A 17790-nucleotide genomic window follows, 5' to 3' on the forward strand; every position below is an offset into this window, starting at 1 on the left:
ACCCAGGGGAGGGGGATGGGGAGGGGTCCTAATGGGGCCTAAATTGTACATTTTCATCTTCACTTTGAGATCGCCATATTTGATTTTCACCAAACTTGGTAGATAGCATCCCTAGGGGGATAGGATCTCAATTTCTTCAAATGGGCACCATGGCCCACCTGGGGGGCCCCCAGGGGGCCAAAACCCCTAAAATTAAGGAATCTTTAAAAATCTTTTCTAGAACCAGAAGTGATAGGGCTTAGATAATACTATGAGTTAGTACATTGATGACTGTAGTTTCAAGTTTATTCTTGGGGTTAGCGGAATCAGGGGTGCCCCCCCCCCCACCCCCCCCCCCCCCCCCCCCCCCCCCTTGGGACCCAGGAGAGGGGATGGGGAAAAGTCCTACAGTTGTAATGGAGCCTGAATTGTACATGTTCATCTTCTTCTTGAAAACCTCACGATGAATTTTGACCAAACTTAGCAGGTAGAATCCCTAGGGGGATAGAATCTCAATTCCTTCAATTGGGCACCATGTCCCTCTTGGGGGGGCCCCTAGGCCCCCCCCCCCCCCCCCCCCACATTAAGGAATATTTAAGATCTTCCACTCTAGAACCAGAAATGATAAAGCAAAGTTAATACCATGAGTTTGTACATTGATGACTTTAGTTCCAAGTTTGTTCATTGCAGATCCAGGGCTGCCTGCCCCCCCCCCCCGGAGTTGAGTTGAGAGGGGGGGGGGGGATCCATATGCAGACCTAAGTTTCCAATGTTCTCAGGTAAGAGTGTACAAGAATGCATGGAAGGTGAAACTGCGATACTCAGGTGAGCGCGTGACCCCCGGGTCTCTTGTTATGTGATGTATCCACGGGATGGTCAATTCATGCAATCTGGATAAAATTTATTGTGCTTCTGTCTCCAGTGATCATTGAGCTTAGACTTGCAGGTGTCAAACTGATGTTGCCTTGATAGTATCGGTACAAGGGCTATTCAAAGAATTCGCTGCTCTCTCGCTTTAATCTGTTTACCAGTGCGATACCTTCATTTAAAATACAACTTAAACTTACAGATTGTATGACCGCATGTAAGCTGATCATTGATGACAAAGAGAATGGCTGCATCAAAATCTCCCTATGGCGTATCATGCAAAATCTTGAAAACTTGATTCATATCTGCATATTCACGTTGATACTTTAGGGATGGAATCCCCAAAGATTGAGTTTCTCAGAATACGACAATGATTTACCATTCATCTGCCTTCTTCCTGCATGTTTGTGTGTGTTTAGAGGATGAAATCAACAGCGAGACAAATGAGCCGGTAGAAGCGAACAAGACGGACATCAGGCAAGAGCCATACTCCCTTCCGACAGGCTTCTCGTGGGACACACTGGACATTCACAGTCCTATCGAGGTAGGTCATCTCATTGGTTGGTCAGTTCTTTTGTTTTGTTTTGTTTTGTTTTTCACCTGTAATGACCGGTGTTGTCCAGTCGTGTGTCAATCTCATTGTTTTGTTTTTCACCCGTAATGACCGGTGTTGTCCAGTCGTGTGTCAATCTCATTGTTTTGTTTTTCACCTGTAATGACCGGTGTTGTCCAGTCGTGTGTCAATCTCATTGTTTTGTTTTTCACCCGTAATGACCGGTGTTGTCCAGTCGTGTGTCAATCTCATTGTTTTGTTTTTCACCTGTAATGACCAGTGTTGTCCAGTCGTGTGTCAATCTTAAAAAGGTGGCATTCAGCCTGTCTATTAGAACTTCAACTCAAATATATAAAACCTGTCAACTTTTTTAGTGAGACTGTTGGGGAAATGATGTAGAAATGCAGTGAAATGAAAAAGGAGAAAATATGGAAAGGAGAGATAGGAAAGAATGACATAGGAAACAGTGAATTCAAGGGATATGTTTGCATGATTTTTTATGTACACCAAAATTTTTGTTTATAGTATAGTATAGTTATTTTCACCTGAACCAGAGTTTGCATTCAACAGACACAAGTTATAAATTATAAATTTACTTGTACTTTAGCTATAGATTTAAATAGGTAGCCTGTAGAAAGGAAATAAATAAAAAGAATAAAGGAACACAACTGTGTGGACATCAAACTGAGCTTAAAAAAGTTGCAGTGACATATCCTGTAGAAGATACAAAATAGGAAAGTTTACTGCAAATTTTGAACCAACTGATATTGTGTAATTTGTTGCTATTCAATTATTAATGAAGTTAATGAGTGATACCTAAAATATGCTGTGTGCTGCCTGTCGCATGTTTACTTGCTAAATCCTAATTTATGTCTTGATATAGGAACTGTATCCTGTGTGATTACATGATTTGTATGTCTCTCCAGCCCACATGTTGGCTACCTTGTGTGCCAGGTGTTTCAGATGTTTCCTGAAAGTAAAGGAAAATTTGTATCTGTGAGAACACAGACACATATGAAGGCCACTGATGTAATGTCCTCTTTCCCATTTCACACTTGAAATTTTTGTGTAGCTGAAAGAACTCTACAACCTCCTGAATGAAAACTATGTGGAAGATGATGACAACATGTTCCGCTTTGACTACTCAGCAGAGTTCCTACAGTGGTCAGTACATTTCATCGTCACTTTAAAGGGATGGTACAGTATTGGTGGAGATGAGAACTGGGCTTTAAACTTTTTGCGAGATACCAAGAAAACACTTATGAAATAGTACAGATCATACCATTTTAAGAGGAATTCAAAGTCTATTTGATGAAAATTGGGTTTGGAATGACTGAAACATCCAAAAACAAAGTAAAACTAAGCGATTGTAATAAAAGGTGGGTCCCACACTTTATTAGAATCGCTCTGTTTTGGATATCTCAGCCATTTCAAAACCAATTTCTTCAAATAAACATGGAATTCCTCATTGAATTACATGCTCTTTCATATTGTATAAGAGGTTTCTCATTGTCTCACAAAAAAATGTTAGAAACCTGAAATTAGGTCTCAACCAAAACTATACGATCCCTTTAAAGCGCATCTTCAGAAAAGTTTTTGCATACCTGTTTTTAGTGTATAATGAGAGAGATATGTTTTTGTGTGTTCTTCTCGGCAAAGTTCTGTCTGTGCCCAAATGTTTGAGAAAAATGAAAATTGGAGTCAAAAGGGGCCTGAGCCTGAAAATTAGTGAAATCTTGCATGCAAAGCAATGGAGAGATTCTCAATGCCTACATCACAGAGATTTGCCAATTTTTCTTACTCTGTAAACATTGCAGAGTTTAGAATTCTTTTTTAGCTCACCTGAGCCAAAGGCTCAAGTGAGCTATTGCGATCGCCCTTCGTCCGGCGTCCGTCGTGCGTCGTGCGTCGTGCGTCGTCCGTCGTCCGTCGTCCGTCGTGCGTCGTGCGTAAACTTTTTACATTTTCATCTTCTTCTTGAAAACCCCATGACCGATTTTCATCAAACTTGGCAGGTAGCATCCCTAGGGGGTTAGGAACTCAATTTGTTAAAATGGGCACCATGCCCCACCCAGGGGGCCCCCAGGGGGGCCCAAACCCCCCAAAATTAAGGAATCTGTAAAAATCTTCTTCTCTAGAACCAGAAGTGATAGAGCTAAGTTAATACTATGAGTTAGTACATTGATGACTGTAGTTTCAAGTTTGTTCATGGCAGAATCAGGGGTGCCCCCCTTGGGACCCAGGGGAGGGGGGTGGGGAAGGGTTCTAATGGGGCCTAAATTGTACATTTTCATCTTCTTCTTGAGAACTCCATGACCCATTTTCACCAAACTTGGCAGGTAGCATCCCTAGGGGGTTAGGAACTCCATTTGTTAAAATGGGCACCATGACCCACCCAGGGGGCCCCCAGGGGGCCCAAACCCCCCAAAATTAAGGAATCCGCAAAAATCTTCTTCTCTAGAACCAGAAGTGATAGAGCTAGGTTAATACTATGAGTTAGCACATTGATGACTGTAGTTTCAAGTTTGTTCATGGCAGCATCAGGGGTGCCCCCCTTGGGACCCAGGGGGGGGGGGGGGGGGGGGGGTGAGGAGGGGTCCTAATGGGGCCTAAATTGTACATTTTTATCTTCTTCTTGAGAACCCCATGACCCATTTTCACCAAACTTGGCAGGTAGCATCCCTAGGGGGTTAGGATCTCAATTTGTTAAAATGGGCACCATGCCCCGCCCAGGGGGCCCCCAGGGGGCCCAAACCCCCCAAATGAAGGAATCTTTAAAAATCTTCTCTAGAATCAGAAGTTATAGAGCTGAGATAATACTATGAGTGAGTACATTAATGACTGTAGTTTCAAGTTTGTTCATAGGAGATCCAGGGGTGCCCCTCTTGGGGGTAGGGGGGGGGGGGTGGTTGGAAGGGTCCAAATGGGGGCCTGAATTGTACATTTTCATCTTCTTCCTGAAAACCTCATGATGGATTTTTGTCAAACTTGGCAGGTAGCATCCCTAGGTGGTCAGGATCTCAATTTATCAAACTGGGCACCATGCCCCACCCAGAGGGCCCCAGGGGGCCCCAATTCCCCCAAATTAAGGAATCTTGAAAAAATTGGGCCCTTATTGTACATTTTCATCTTCCACTTGAGAATGCCTCGTCAAATTTTGGTAGAGCTGTGAATAATTTAGATTAGTGACTGCGTGAAAGGTGAACTTGCGATACTCAGGTGAGCGCTAGACCCGCGGGTCTCTTGTTTTTTAGTGTGTGTGTGAATTTTTTTTCACTAAACTTTCACTGATTTACTTGTTTTAGTTTTCTGTTTTCGTACAAATCAACATTATATCAATGGAGGATTCCCTTTAATTGTCAATGAGTTGACAGGTGATGGAAAAAGAAAAAGTGAAAATGAAGGTCAGTCCAGTGTCTGTTTTCTCACCCATTGCCAGTGAAAGATGATGACATTCTCATGATTGTGAAATTTTCGTCTTTTTTTTAATCTCCCATACTTTGGGGATGTAGCTTTGTTGTGGAACATGGTAGTCTGGAAGAGATCACAGACATTACTCTCTGTGCGTGATATTTTCAAGTTTTGTCTCTGTGGTTCTTATCACAGGGCGTTAACCCCACCAGGCTGGCTGAGGGATTGGCACTGTACAGTGCGAGTGGACGCCAACAAGAAGCTGGTGGGATTTATCAGTGCAGTCCCAGCAAGGATAAAGGTCAATGGCAGGTCAGTCTCCTCATGAGTGGCATGTGTTATGGCTCAGTGGGTTAGACCGTGGGCTGTCACTCTTAAAGTCCCTGGTTCAAGTCCCTTGCCTGGAGCAGTTGTGCCCCTTGGCAAGGTACTTTATTCTCACTTCGAGGGGACTTTGAGCCATCGGTCCTGAAATGGCTTACTTACCAGCATCAACAGCTTTCTTAGCAGCCACCTTTAAGAAATCAGTTCAACTGAAGTCACACAGTACCCGACAGACTAAAATGTCTACAGTGAACCATTAATTTCTTGATAGGTTCCTCAAATCTTTTTCAACAGTTAAAAGCCTCTCTCCAATTTTGGCATATTTACTGTACAGCAAAACAGTCATATTAGGTTAGATAATAACCCTTTTTGGATGTATAGTGAAGTAATCAAAATGAAAATTTCCACCCCTTGGAGATGGGTATTGAGAACTCCCGTGTAATCTTGAGCGAAAGATGTCGGAGTCCAAGTATAATCTTCAGCTTTGATTGACCGGTGATCGTTTAATACCTGTGACAGCCCACAAGGTTATAACTCCTAGATATGCTTTAAGGTAGTTGCCCGAAAGTACCTCAGAATGCTCAGTCCCACTAGAGACAAATGATTATGTAGAGCTGTGATCACTTTCAAGGTAGCCCTCGGCAGGAGCTTGATATTGTTAATAATTTTTTTTTTTTCTGTTTCTCTTGATGTGAGTAATTGAAATCCTTATGTGCATGTTTTTCTCTTGTGTACGTGATGTGAAAAAAAATGGAGGAAAAAATATCTTCATTTCAGTTGAATGGTTATGACATTTTTAATTGTTGTTGTTGTTGTTTATGTCTACCATTTGCTATTTGTATCTGGTCCAAAGAGTCGTCAGAATGGTAGAAATCAACTTCCTGTGTGTGCATAAGAAGCTGCGATCGAAACGTGTCGCCCCAGTCCTTATACGAGAAATCACACGCCGGGTGCACCTTACGGGAGTATTTCAGGCCGTCTACACAGCAGGTGTTGTTCTTCCTAAGCCAGTGTCAACGTGCAGGTGAGTTGTGTCCTTTTTGCGTTAACTGTAACGAGAGCTGTTTCTACTAATCCATCACATTTGCATCATTTCACTGATAGTTTTCATGTCTAATTTCAGACCAATATAAGATCATGTCTGTATTCTATGTGTTGTTTGTTCCCAGTCATGTGTTGCTGTTGGGAACATCTGAACTATCTACCTCTCTTTTTTTTGGGGGGGGGGGATTGAATTTGCCATCTGTAGTCATGTTTACATTTCATATTTTTTCTGTTGTGACCCAGTGGATAAGACCATGGACAGTCAATCATAAGGTCGCTGGTTTGGGTCCCTATACAGCAGCAGTTTTGTCCTCAGGAATGTGCTTTATGCTCATTGCCTAATCCCTCAGAGAAGACTAAAAGCCATTGGCATCATGATTGCTCGCTTATCTGTATTCATTGCATCCTTTAACAGCTGCGTAACACAAGTATCAATTCAATTCAATGGACGGTATATTACCTCAAAAGAACACAGTAACTAAGGGTCACACAATTATTACATAAACCCATATGGATCAAATAATATATATGAGCTATAAGACTATACAAAGACAAAACTTCATCTAAGCAAATGCTACCTTGACAATGTAATGAATGCATGAAAATTAAGGTAGAAATTCAATGAATGCAGGTGAGCTAAGAAAATACTTCAGTACAGTGTTCTTTTATCAAGCTAAAGAAGTCCTCAACATTTCATCTATCAATTCCCAAACCGTGCTGTTTTCAATTTTTTTTCATTGTGTCATCTCTCGAGATATTGGCATCGATCACTGAATCCCAAGAAACTCGTGGAGGTCAAGTTTTCTCATCTAGGTCGAAACATGACCCTGCAGCGAACGATAAAGCTCTACAAACTACCTGAGGTGAGGGTGATAATGCAAATTTTGACTGTAAATGTGCATGACACATCGTACAATGTATATCCCACCATACATCAATAATAGACACACACTGATATATGTATGTGAAGGGTATGCCTATTTTGTGCTTGTGTTAGTCCAGTGACTTACACTGTAGTACTGTATATGCTATAATTTTCGCGTACATAAATTTTCGCGAATTGCCGCTGTCACACATTTTCGCGAGTGGTTAAATTCGCGATTGGGGGACCAGAGAAAATATGAAGTGGCAAAGAAAGTGTGAATTTTCAACTTACTAGCAAATAAGAATGATACTAGTTATACACTGCATGAAAAAAACTTACCAAACTCTGCGAACTAGTAAGTTAGAATTCAACATTTTTGAAGTGGATAAGTCCATCGCGCTAGATTTCTGATGAGTGGTCCCCTTGCGATAATGGATTGGCTCTCTGCAGTGTTCGTAAGTAGACGTGGACGTGCTATATGTACGTAAACAAGCTTAGCCAGTATGGTCTGTTCGGTAAGCCGTGACATGGTAAACTAGTACTGAAATTTTTGTATCATCAAGGCAAGGGATTCATTTTGGAAGGTAATATTTTCGCGTGTTGTTAATTTCGCGAATAGCTCCCGACTCGCGAAATTCGCGAAAATAAAACCCTCGCGAAATATATAGCGTATACAGTATTAGCCATGGATTTCATTTCAACTTCATTCAGGACTTTGGGCCAAAATGCCTGCTGAAGTACTCGACTTGAATGTATTTCTTCCTCATCTAATAAGAATCAGAGTCTTATTTATGGCAAGAAGAACTCAATTATGGCAGGTTTGTGATTTTTAAAAGTGCACACTTTGGGAAGATTGACGTTGATGACGGGTTTGAAAGAATTGACACCGTGACTGTCTCTGTGTTTGCCCTCCTCCAGGAAACAAAAACACCAGGCCTGCGTCCCATCCAAGCCAAAGATATGAAGCAATGTCACAAGCTGCTCTCAGAGTACCTAGAGAAGTTCAAGTTGGCCCCAAGCTTTGATCTGGTGAGTCAATGCAGCCTATAGGCAACAAGCAGTAGACATTCATCTTTAGAAATATATTTGCTGTTGAGCAGCTAGCTTAAAAGGGATCATATAGTTTTGGTTGAGACCTAACTTCATGATTCTATTTTTTTTTTGTGAGATATTGAGAAGCCTCTTATGAAATCTGAAAGAACTTGTAATTTCAAGAGGAATCCAATGTTTATTTGATGAAAATTGGTTTTGAAATGGCTGAAATATCTACACTAGAGCAATCCTGATAAAAGGTGGGACCCACCTTTTATTACAATTACTTTGTTTTACTTTGGTTTGAGATGTCTCAGCCATTCCAAAACAGATTTTTATCAAATAAACTTTAAATTCCTCTTAGAATTTATGCTCTGTACCATTTTTATGAGTAGTTTCTTGGCATCTCACAAAATGTTGAAAGGCCAGTCCTCATTTCCACCAATACTATACCATCCCTGAAGGAAAATTACATTGTAAATATTGTCAAATCCTTACATTAATATCATCACATTCAAATACCATTGTGACTAACCCTTCTTTTTTTTTCTGTAACCTAATTTATTATTTCATTTAATGGACTGCACCCCTAACCTGGCTGTAAAGTAAGATATGTTACCAGAGACTCCAACTCTCCCGTTTTCGACGGGAGATCTCCCGCCGAAAGCCTATTTTTGCACAATCTCCCGTTCTCCCGTTTGAGATTTGATTTCTCCCGCCCTGGCTCTGTGTCTCCCGGTGGAAAGGATTTCTTACTTATTTCCATCGTATGTTGAAAAAATAAGCCTTAGATAGCACCAGAGAACATCTAGAATCCTAGGAACTTCGCGCTTCGCACACATAAACTTGGAGTCTCCTGTTTGCTAGGGGTTTCGGGCGGGAAAATCTCCAGATCAGCAGGTGCTTGGGGTTGGAGTCTCTGTGTTACATACATCCACTCAAGTGTAATAATGCAGCAGTCAGTCCTTTTGATTTAAAGGGATAATATGATTTCTTTTAGATGATTATTACTTGAGTGACATCAGTCAGTCGGTGAAGAAAGGGTGCCATCAGATTTGTCGAACCCCAAACAAAACACTACAAGGATTACTGGTAGGAATGAAGACGATGGGGGTAGGGGACAGGAGCATTCATATTTGTGTTTATAGCAGTAACTTTTGATGATACGATAATCTGAAACATTTCATTTGATGATTTGCAGGCGGAGTTCACACACTGGTTCACCCCAAGACCGAATATCATCTGTACATTTGTCGTTGAGGTGAGTGGAGAGATTTACCCGCTTGTTGCTGAGCGCGTTGTTCATCATTTGTATGAGGAGCATGCAGAGACTCCGTCCCCAAGCATCTCATACATGGGAGACTCTCCTGCGTGGACCCCCTGGCAGCCTGGCTAACTGATTGCGTGAACTTTGGCAAAATACGGCATACGCCATAATTAGCAAGTCTAATTTTTTGTGAATCGGGACTTCGTGACAATATCGCAAGTGGATAACTTTGCGATTATGGAGTACAGTACTGAATGGAGAAATGTATGCATGCGCATCACATCCATGAAGGGATGAGAGTTGATATTTTCGTGTGTTTTTAAATTTGCGAATAGCACCAGACTCGCGAAATTCGCGAGAAAAAAAAAAGGTGAAATATTTGGTGTATACAGTATCGTGAGATCGTTGTGAAAATCACGATCCAAAGGCTCAAGTGAACTATTGCCATCATTCATCATCTGTCATTCGTCGTCTGTAACTTTGTATAGTTTCTACTTCTTGATGAGTACATGACAGATTTTCATTAAACTTGGCAGGGTAGCATCCCTAGGTGGTAAGATCTATTGTTTGTTTGTTTTTTTTAAATGGACACCATGCCCCCTGGTCCAGGCTTTTTCTTTGTGTGACATTATTTGAAACTATTGCACAATCAATCTGGTGTACCATGAAGAAATGAACAAGTGGTTGTATTCACTTACTCGGAGATATTACACCAGCATTCTGTGTTATACACATCAGAGTATGAATTAGTTGGAGCCGAGAAATTAGTTTCTTTTTTTCTTAATGCAAAAACATGCCAAAACAAATTGACACTATCATTAGTCATGTATCAGCTTTCAGTTATCTGCAGTTTCCAAGAGAAATAAAGCTAGGAATCATTTTGCTTTTTATAGTATTAATGAACACTGAAACACGAACTTGACGGTGTGTTTATTTCAGTGCAATTTTTCGGTCCATGCCTTTTTATTCAACTAATTTACAAATAACCCTCCATCAAAGTAAATACCTCAGTGTAGGGCAGTTTGTCAAAACAATTTGACACAAGAATTTCATTAATTTCAATCCATTCCTGGTTTCTTGTGTTTTTTGGTCCACCTCATGAAATGTGAAGAATGAAGGGAAAGTGACAGACATGATCAGCTTCTACACACTCCCCTCCTCCATCATGCACCATCCGGTCCACAAGCAGCTGAAAGCCGCCTATGCCTTCTACAATGTCTGCACCACTGTCCCCTGGGAGGCTCTGATGCAAGACGCCCTCACGCTAGCAAAACAGGTCAGTCAATACGAACTATATAAAGTGTTCTCCCGTTTTAATGCACATGTTGATAACGAAATTTCATTACAGCATAGTGAAAATTCATGTCCCAAAATTACTGTCCATATACAGTGTACTCCCATTATAACGAAAACGGTTATAACAAAATTCTGGTTACAACGAAGTAAAAATTCAGGCCCAAGCATTGTCTGCTCTATTTTTAGGTGATCCGAGTATCCTTCGGATCACCTTCTGTATCTGTACGGATTCTTTCTTCTTCTTTATTTCTTTATTTCTCCGCAAAAGTTGTGCAGAGGTTAGCTCAGAAAGTCCGCTGCCTATCAATTTCAAAATTATACCATGTATGCATCATGTCCCAAAGACGAAAAATCTAATGTATCATAGTGATCAGTCGACCGTGACGTCACTATGACGTCATTATATGAAAACACATTCTCAATCATATCTCATTAATGGAATGAAATTTTTCAATGAAATTTACGTCACATATATTTCAAATTATGCGCATTCTACTCATGTTCTCAAAATTCATATTTTCTCTTAAAACGTGCGCGTACGCGCGCGTTGAAATATTTGTATGCTCCAATCGAGCTCAAAATTTTTTTGCACACGTTTCAGACCATTTAGAGCATTTTTTGAAAAATTGAAAAAATCGGACGGACGCGTACGCGCGCGCGCATATACGCACGCACAGCTCATGTGCAATTGAAATTTCCAGTTTTTTCACTTTGATCGGATGTCTGAAATGTTAAGGAATATTTATACCAAGTTTCAAATCAATGCGACCCAATATGACGTCATACGGGCCCGTCAAAGTTGAAATTCTGCGCGCGCGTCAATGGCGATATACAGTGCAACTATGCCAAAAAACTGCTAATTTTAAATTCGATTTTACTCGTCAGGATGGACGGTGACCCCCCATTTTCTTTACATATTTTAAAACCTGATGAGTTGTACATGTCATTTCATGGGGTGGCAATGCTGACAAAATGATTAAAAGATAGCAAATTTCTTAATAAAGTAAAAAAAGTAAATTTTCAAAATGACGTCATCAAATTTCAAGTTTATTTGAGCGTATCTCACTAGTCCTTTGTCAATTTTCACCCAGATTTCAGTATGTTGTAGCTTATTTAATGTTCTTTCAAACATAAAATTACAACATTTTGATTGAATAACGGTATCACCTCGTAAAAATGGATTGAAAGTAACCTTGTTAAATTTGACCAGTTTACGTGTTATCTCTATGGGAGTGCAGTTTTTCTGGAAATGAAAATTGACATGACTATCTTTATCGAGCACTAGCTCACTTACCCTTCGGTAAATTTCTCCCAGATTTCGATATGTTGTAGCTGAGACTTTACGCTACCGTAAGTGTGCCCTTCGTTTTTTCATACGATGTCGGGATCACGTCAAAAATTTTGGTTGAAATTCAGGCTTATCTTCGATGTATTGAGATATTTCTTTCTTTCTGCAACTTTCTTTGCAATAACTCAAGAAAAACACGCCCTATCACTTCTATATTTTGCACATGTTTAGTTCATGTCACGTACATTATTTCATAAAATAACAACTACTTGATCGGACACCATCTTGGGTATGTAAATTAGGGTCAAAGGTCATAAGTGTTTCATCCTATATCTTAGTGAATACATGTCTTATCTTTCCCATATTTTGCAAACGCAAAGACCATGTTACAAGGATCATTTCACAAAATAACCACTTTTTACTCAGATGCCATCTTGTCTGTGCAAATTGAGGTCAAAGGTCATATGTACTTCTTTTTGTTTCTTCGTTATGACGTGTTATCTCTATGGGAGGGAATTTTTTTAAATGTGAAAATTGACATGATTGTCTTTATCGAGCACTAGCTCACATACCCTTCGGTAAATTTCTCCCAGATTTTAATATGTTGTAGCTGAGACTTTGCGCTATTTCATTTTGTTATTTCATAGGATGTCGGGATCACGATAAAAAACTTGGTTGAAATTAAAGCTTATCTTCTATGTATTGAGATATTTCTTTCTTTCTGCAACTTTCTTTGCAATAACTCAAGAAAAACACGCCCTATCACCCCCATATTCTGCACATGTTTAGTTCATGTCACGTACATTATTTCATAAAATAACAACTACTTGATCGGACAACATCTTGGGTATGTAAATTAGGGTCAAAGGTCATAAATGTTTCATCTTGTATCTTGGCGAATACCTGTCCTATCTTTCCCATATTTTGCACACGTATAGACGATGTCGCAAGAATCATTTCACAAAATAACCACTTTTTCCTCAGATGCCATCTTGGGAGTGTAAAGGTGGGTCAAAGGTCGTATGTATTTGTTGTTGTATCTTCGTTATCTAGTGTATACGGAATTTGGTACCAAAGATGGCAGATATGACTCCCTTTTCTAAACGAGAATTCAAACATCACACGGCCAACGTTTTTAACAACAGACGAAACCTGTATGGTCATGCCTATTGCGATCAGGTCTCGAATCATTGATGAAAAAAAAATCGGATCACCTTAATTTGTCAGTAATGACAAATTACAATCTCTAGTTTACATTGTTTCTTTCTTCCTTATGACAAAATTTTGATATAATGAAAGAAAACTGCCGCTCCCAAGGACTTTGTTATAACGAGAGTCGACTGTATCTTTTAATACTTTATTTGTTTGGCCAAAAGGAAGTTTTTGATATAACAAAAGAAAACTGCCGGTCCCAAGGAATTTGTTACAACGGGGTAAATTCATTTCTTTCTTTCTTTTTTTGTGCTACACTTGTTTAAAGATGAGCTAACATCTTTCTTTTCACCGCATTCAACTCTATTGGAAGATTTTTTTTTTTTTTTTTTGTGGTAGTCTTGTAAGAAGACGGGTTGTTTTGTGTATTATTTGTGGCTTCTGACAACACTTCAACTTCTAATCAGCCTTTCCATTGCAAATCCTGTGTTTTTAGATGAGGAAATGTTATCATGTATGTGTCTTTCTTTCCTTTTTTTTTATTTATCTCTTGTGTATGCTGCCCTCTTGTGTTCAGGATGACTTTGATGTGTTCAACGCTTTGGATCTCATGGACAATAAGGACTTCTTGGAGAAGCTCAAGTTTGGCATCGGAGACGGCAACCTGCAATACTACATCTACAACTGGAAATGTCCCACCATGAAGCCTCAGGAAGTGAGTCTTAATACCTCGTTAGGTTTTGTCAGTCGGTACATTTGTCTCGTCAGTGGCTGTTAAATATGAAAATTCAAGGGACTGTACAGTACTGGTTGAGGTGGGGATTCATGTTTTGAACATTCCTAAGTGAGATAATGAGAAACCTCTTATGAAATATGAAAGAGCATGTAATTTTAAGAAGGATTCAATGTTTATTTGATGAAAATTGGTTTTCAAATGGCTGAGATAGTAAAAAAAAGTGATAATAATAGAAGGCGACAGGCCGCACCTTTTATTAGGATCTCTTTGTTTCACCTTGTTTTTGGATATCTCAGCCATTTCAAAACCGATTTTCATTAAATAAACTTTTGATACCCCTTAGAATTGCATGCTCTTTGACATCTCATAGAGTGGTTTCTGAATATCTCGCAAAATGTTAAAAGCTTAATCCTCACCTCAACCAGAACTGCACACACCCTTTAAAGGTATAATTTACCATTTGCAGATGAAACAAAAACCCAGCATTACTGCTTTAAAGTAGTTATAAAATGTGAGTTAGGGATAGAAACAACCACTGTAAACATTTGAATCCGTATAATCGATGTTAAGTATTGTTAAATACACAAAATGTGAACTATAGTAACAATAACAATGCTTCCAGACTAAACTGCCTACAGTTATGGTTTATTGAGAAAAATGCTGATATCTCCTTATACTATAGGCTCTATTAGAAAATTTTATATGGTAGGATGTTTTGTGATACAACAGACCTGCACATTTGCATCAGATGTGATATCTTGAACATTTTTAAAGTCACTGCTCCCAAAGGTAAACTGGACCTTTAATTGTTTTGTGAATGATTGCCTCATAAATTATACATCTGATCTCTTGTTTCTATTTTATTTTCTCTTGTTTTGGCAATGTGTGTGTTTTTTATTGATTACTCCAGTTATTCATATATCTATTCTTATTTCATAAGTCAGGTACTAAATTTGATATGATTTGATTTTGATTTTATTCACAGATTTAATATACATGTACATTATACACATCCATTTAGTTTACTTATGGTGTATACATGGAAAAGTCATAATTGTGACATATATTTAGGAGTGGATTGTCAAGCTGTTCCAAGCTTTGATTAAGTTTTAAAGTTATTCCTATTTAGTTTTAATACTATATATATTTAATTCATTCATTGATGTAAGTTTTTTGTCTTTGCAGAGGCAACTAAAATACCTTTGTTTGTCAGACGCTGTTCTTCAGTGATTCATCTTTGTTTGTTAGACACTTGTTCTTCAGTAATTAAAGCAACCCAACAACTACTAATTTTGAATTGCAAATTAAATGTCTACTTTTATATTATCATTATCATTATTGTTGTTATATGTTGTTTTTGGTTTGTTTGTTTGTTTGTTTTTTGTCCCAAAGTGTGTTTGGTGTCTCATGCTAATTGTGCCATATTTTTCCTCTTGCTGCAGATTGGGCTAGTACTACAGTAAGGCGTGGCCTGTCATCTTCCTCCTACTGACCATGGTACAACAGTGACCGCGGAATGGTGCTTGTCCCGCCAGAGCCCCCGCAGCCAGTGATCCCTGCGAGGGAATGGCAAGCTTTTCCGCCTTCAATATGCGTTGGCTCGGCTTCTGTCACTGCCCAGCGAGGGTGGCTATGTGGATTTTCCCAAAAAGTGCATCAAACATGCACAGAGCAGAGGAGGATGCGGGAATATGACTGTGGAACTTGTGCGGGAATGTTTTCCTGTTACGAGTTCATTTCTTGGACCTTTTTGTATTTTTCTCTCCCAATCCCAGGGATATAACAATGATGCCCATGGCTAGACAGCGCTTCTTCCTCAATCCTCATGTCTGCCTGTGTTTTATCGACATGGATACAACATGTGGAGAAATTTGGATGTAATTATCATTATCAACAAACTGTGTAGATTGTGATTATATACTGTTAGGTTCCCATTCACGAAGCCAGAATACATATAGCAGGTGCAGTAAACTAAAGGTGTACTGATCTTTGCTGATATCATATAGCCGAGGTGAGCATGCCTTGTGTGGAGCGAGTTGGCTACGTGATTTTTGATGTCATTTTTGCATTCACATCAGCTTCAAGAGGCAAGATTTTTTTGACAGGTGTTGGATTTAGTGGGGAGTGCATTTGATTTGAGTGAGGTTATGTTTATGTCGCACCGATTAAAAAAGAAATCAGTATTCATCCTGGGAATAGAGTTCTAGGACACTTCTTTTACACCTCATGGAGTTGTTTTGGAAAATGGAAGAAGATACTGTGAACACAGTAAGGCTGGTTGTAATGGCATACATACTTGAGGTATGGATCTACCATGGTTCAGAGCCATATCTGACTGAAATGTTACCTTTATCAAACGTGAAACAGATGTGAAGATCAGAACATCCACGCTACATTTTAAAGTGTCCGACTGTGATGAGAATCGTATTTGCTATCAAGGCGCATTATTGTTCCATCAGACACTGATGTAGTTTACAATCTCGTGTTACTCTCAGATCTTTGTTTCAGTCAGGAAGCAACATTCAATATTTTATTTTCTCAAAAATTTGCGATGCTAGGAAAGAGGCATCGTACAAATTAGGTTATCTCCTGAAAGACAGCGGTTTCAGTGGGAGGATAAATTTTGCCTAAATTTTGACTTGCCTATGATAAAGGTTGTTCTGCTCCCCCTTCATCCACTTTTCTTTCTGTTTTGTTTGTTGGAGGATGTTGTTTTAGTTTGTTGTATAAGGCTTTGTAGAAAATGTGCCAAAAACTAAAACTCTACAACGAAAGCTGAGACCAAAATTAGTTGCTCAATAGACAGAAACAACAGTAAGAAGAAGAACACAAAGAATGATTTGTGCTGCCCCACAAACCCATATCTACGTTAGTAGTTCTCATCTTTGGAGGTCTCTGGCGAGTCTTTTTTGCAGAGGTTTCCTGTGGCTGCCCCATGAGATCTTACATTGTACAGACATTCATGTTCTCTGTATACTCGACCATTCTGAACAAATTGTAATCAGCTTTTCTACGAAGTAAGTAGGTTGACTTTAGAAATAATGCCAGCTTTCAGTAGAGTTACGATGAGCAATTTACCCTGCTGAGAAGTGTTATATTTCATGACAATATTGTGAGATCCCTTGAGCAGTAGATGAAAATATCATATCAAATTCATATGTTATTTTTTAATTTGTTCTGTTTTGCTTGCCAATCAAGATATAAGAGCGAGAGAGTAACTGATAAGCCTATTTTTGCTCAAACCTTTTCTAGAGTTAGAGATGGTAATACTGAAGAAGAGTGTGGGATTGGATTATGCACATTCACATTTTGTTTTTGAAGTCTTGATCGTATTCAGATGCACACTGTCTTGTCTGACTCAGATGTTGCTCTTCAAAGTAGCAACTGATATTTCAAAGAAGCTCATGAAATTCTCCATGCATGCACACGTCTTGCATGAAACAAATTTACTAGACTACTCTTTAAAATTTTTTGAAATGGAATGAAGTCTTAATGTAATGATTTTGAACTTGTTGCAATGCAAGCTTGAGTTTCATGTACCAGTACATCATGCCTGAGTAGTCTTATTGGAGTATTTAACTGGAATTTTCTTTCAGCCATTCACTTTTCTATTGCCTCAGTTCAATATGGCTGTTCCTTATTGGTGAAATTGTGTATACTTATGTTGTTGCCAAGTAAAGTTGAGTCCTAGCTAGTAGATAAAGATACATACTGTAAAACGAATGTTCATGCGCATTTTAATTTCGCGAGAGCCAAGATTCGCGAAATTAAAATGCACATGGAAGTTCTTGTGTACACTATATGCATTGAATGTTGGAGGCAACTCGCAAAAATTTCATGCCACGAAGAAGGCCGTCGGCTCCAATTTGTGAAAATTTCATGCCGCGAAAAATATTGTGTTTTACAGTATTCAGAGAACAGATTGATGAACCGCAGTGAAATGGCTGTGAAATTGCTCTTATGAAACATTTCACTT

The 17790-nt window shown here is 39.2% G+C and overlaps 1 protein-coding gene across 1 annotated transcript; it reads left to right on the forward strand.

Moving 5' to 3' along the window:
• Positions 1-1265: 1265 nt before the first annotated feature.
• LOC139708631 (glycylpeptide N-tetradecanoyltransferase 2-like) lies at positions 1266-15307 on the forward strand (the record flags this gene model as incomplete). The annotated part of the gene is made up of 10 exons (XM_071620570.1): positions 1266-1390; positions 2472-2563; positions 5006-5122; positions 5988-6158; positions 6933-7041; positions 7962-8072; positions 9277-9336; positions 10454-10618; positions 13656-13793; positions 15257-15307. Coding segments are annotated over 10 exons (1109 nt in total), but the record flags the coding sequence as incomplete, so codon positions are not given.
• Positions 15308-17790: the final 2483 nt, after the last annotated feature.

This window comes from Diadema antillarum, unplaced genomic scaffold (assembly GCF_040938485.1).
Source record: "Diadema antillarum isolate AM-2024a unplaced genomic scaffold, OU_Dant_1.0 seq00001358_RagTag, whole genome shotgun sequence".
NCBI lineage: Eukaryota > Metazoa > Echinodermata > Echinoidea > Diadematoida > Diadematidae > Diadema > Diadema antillarum.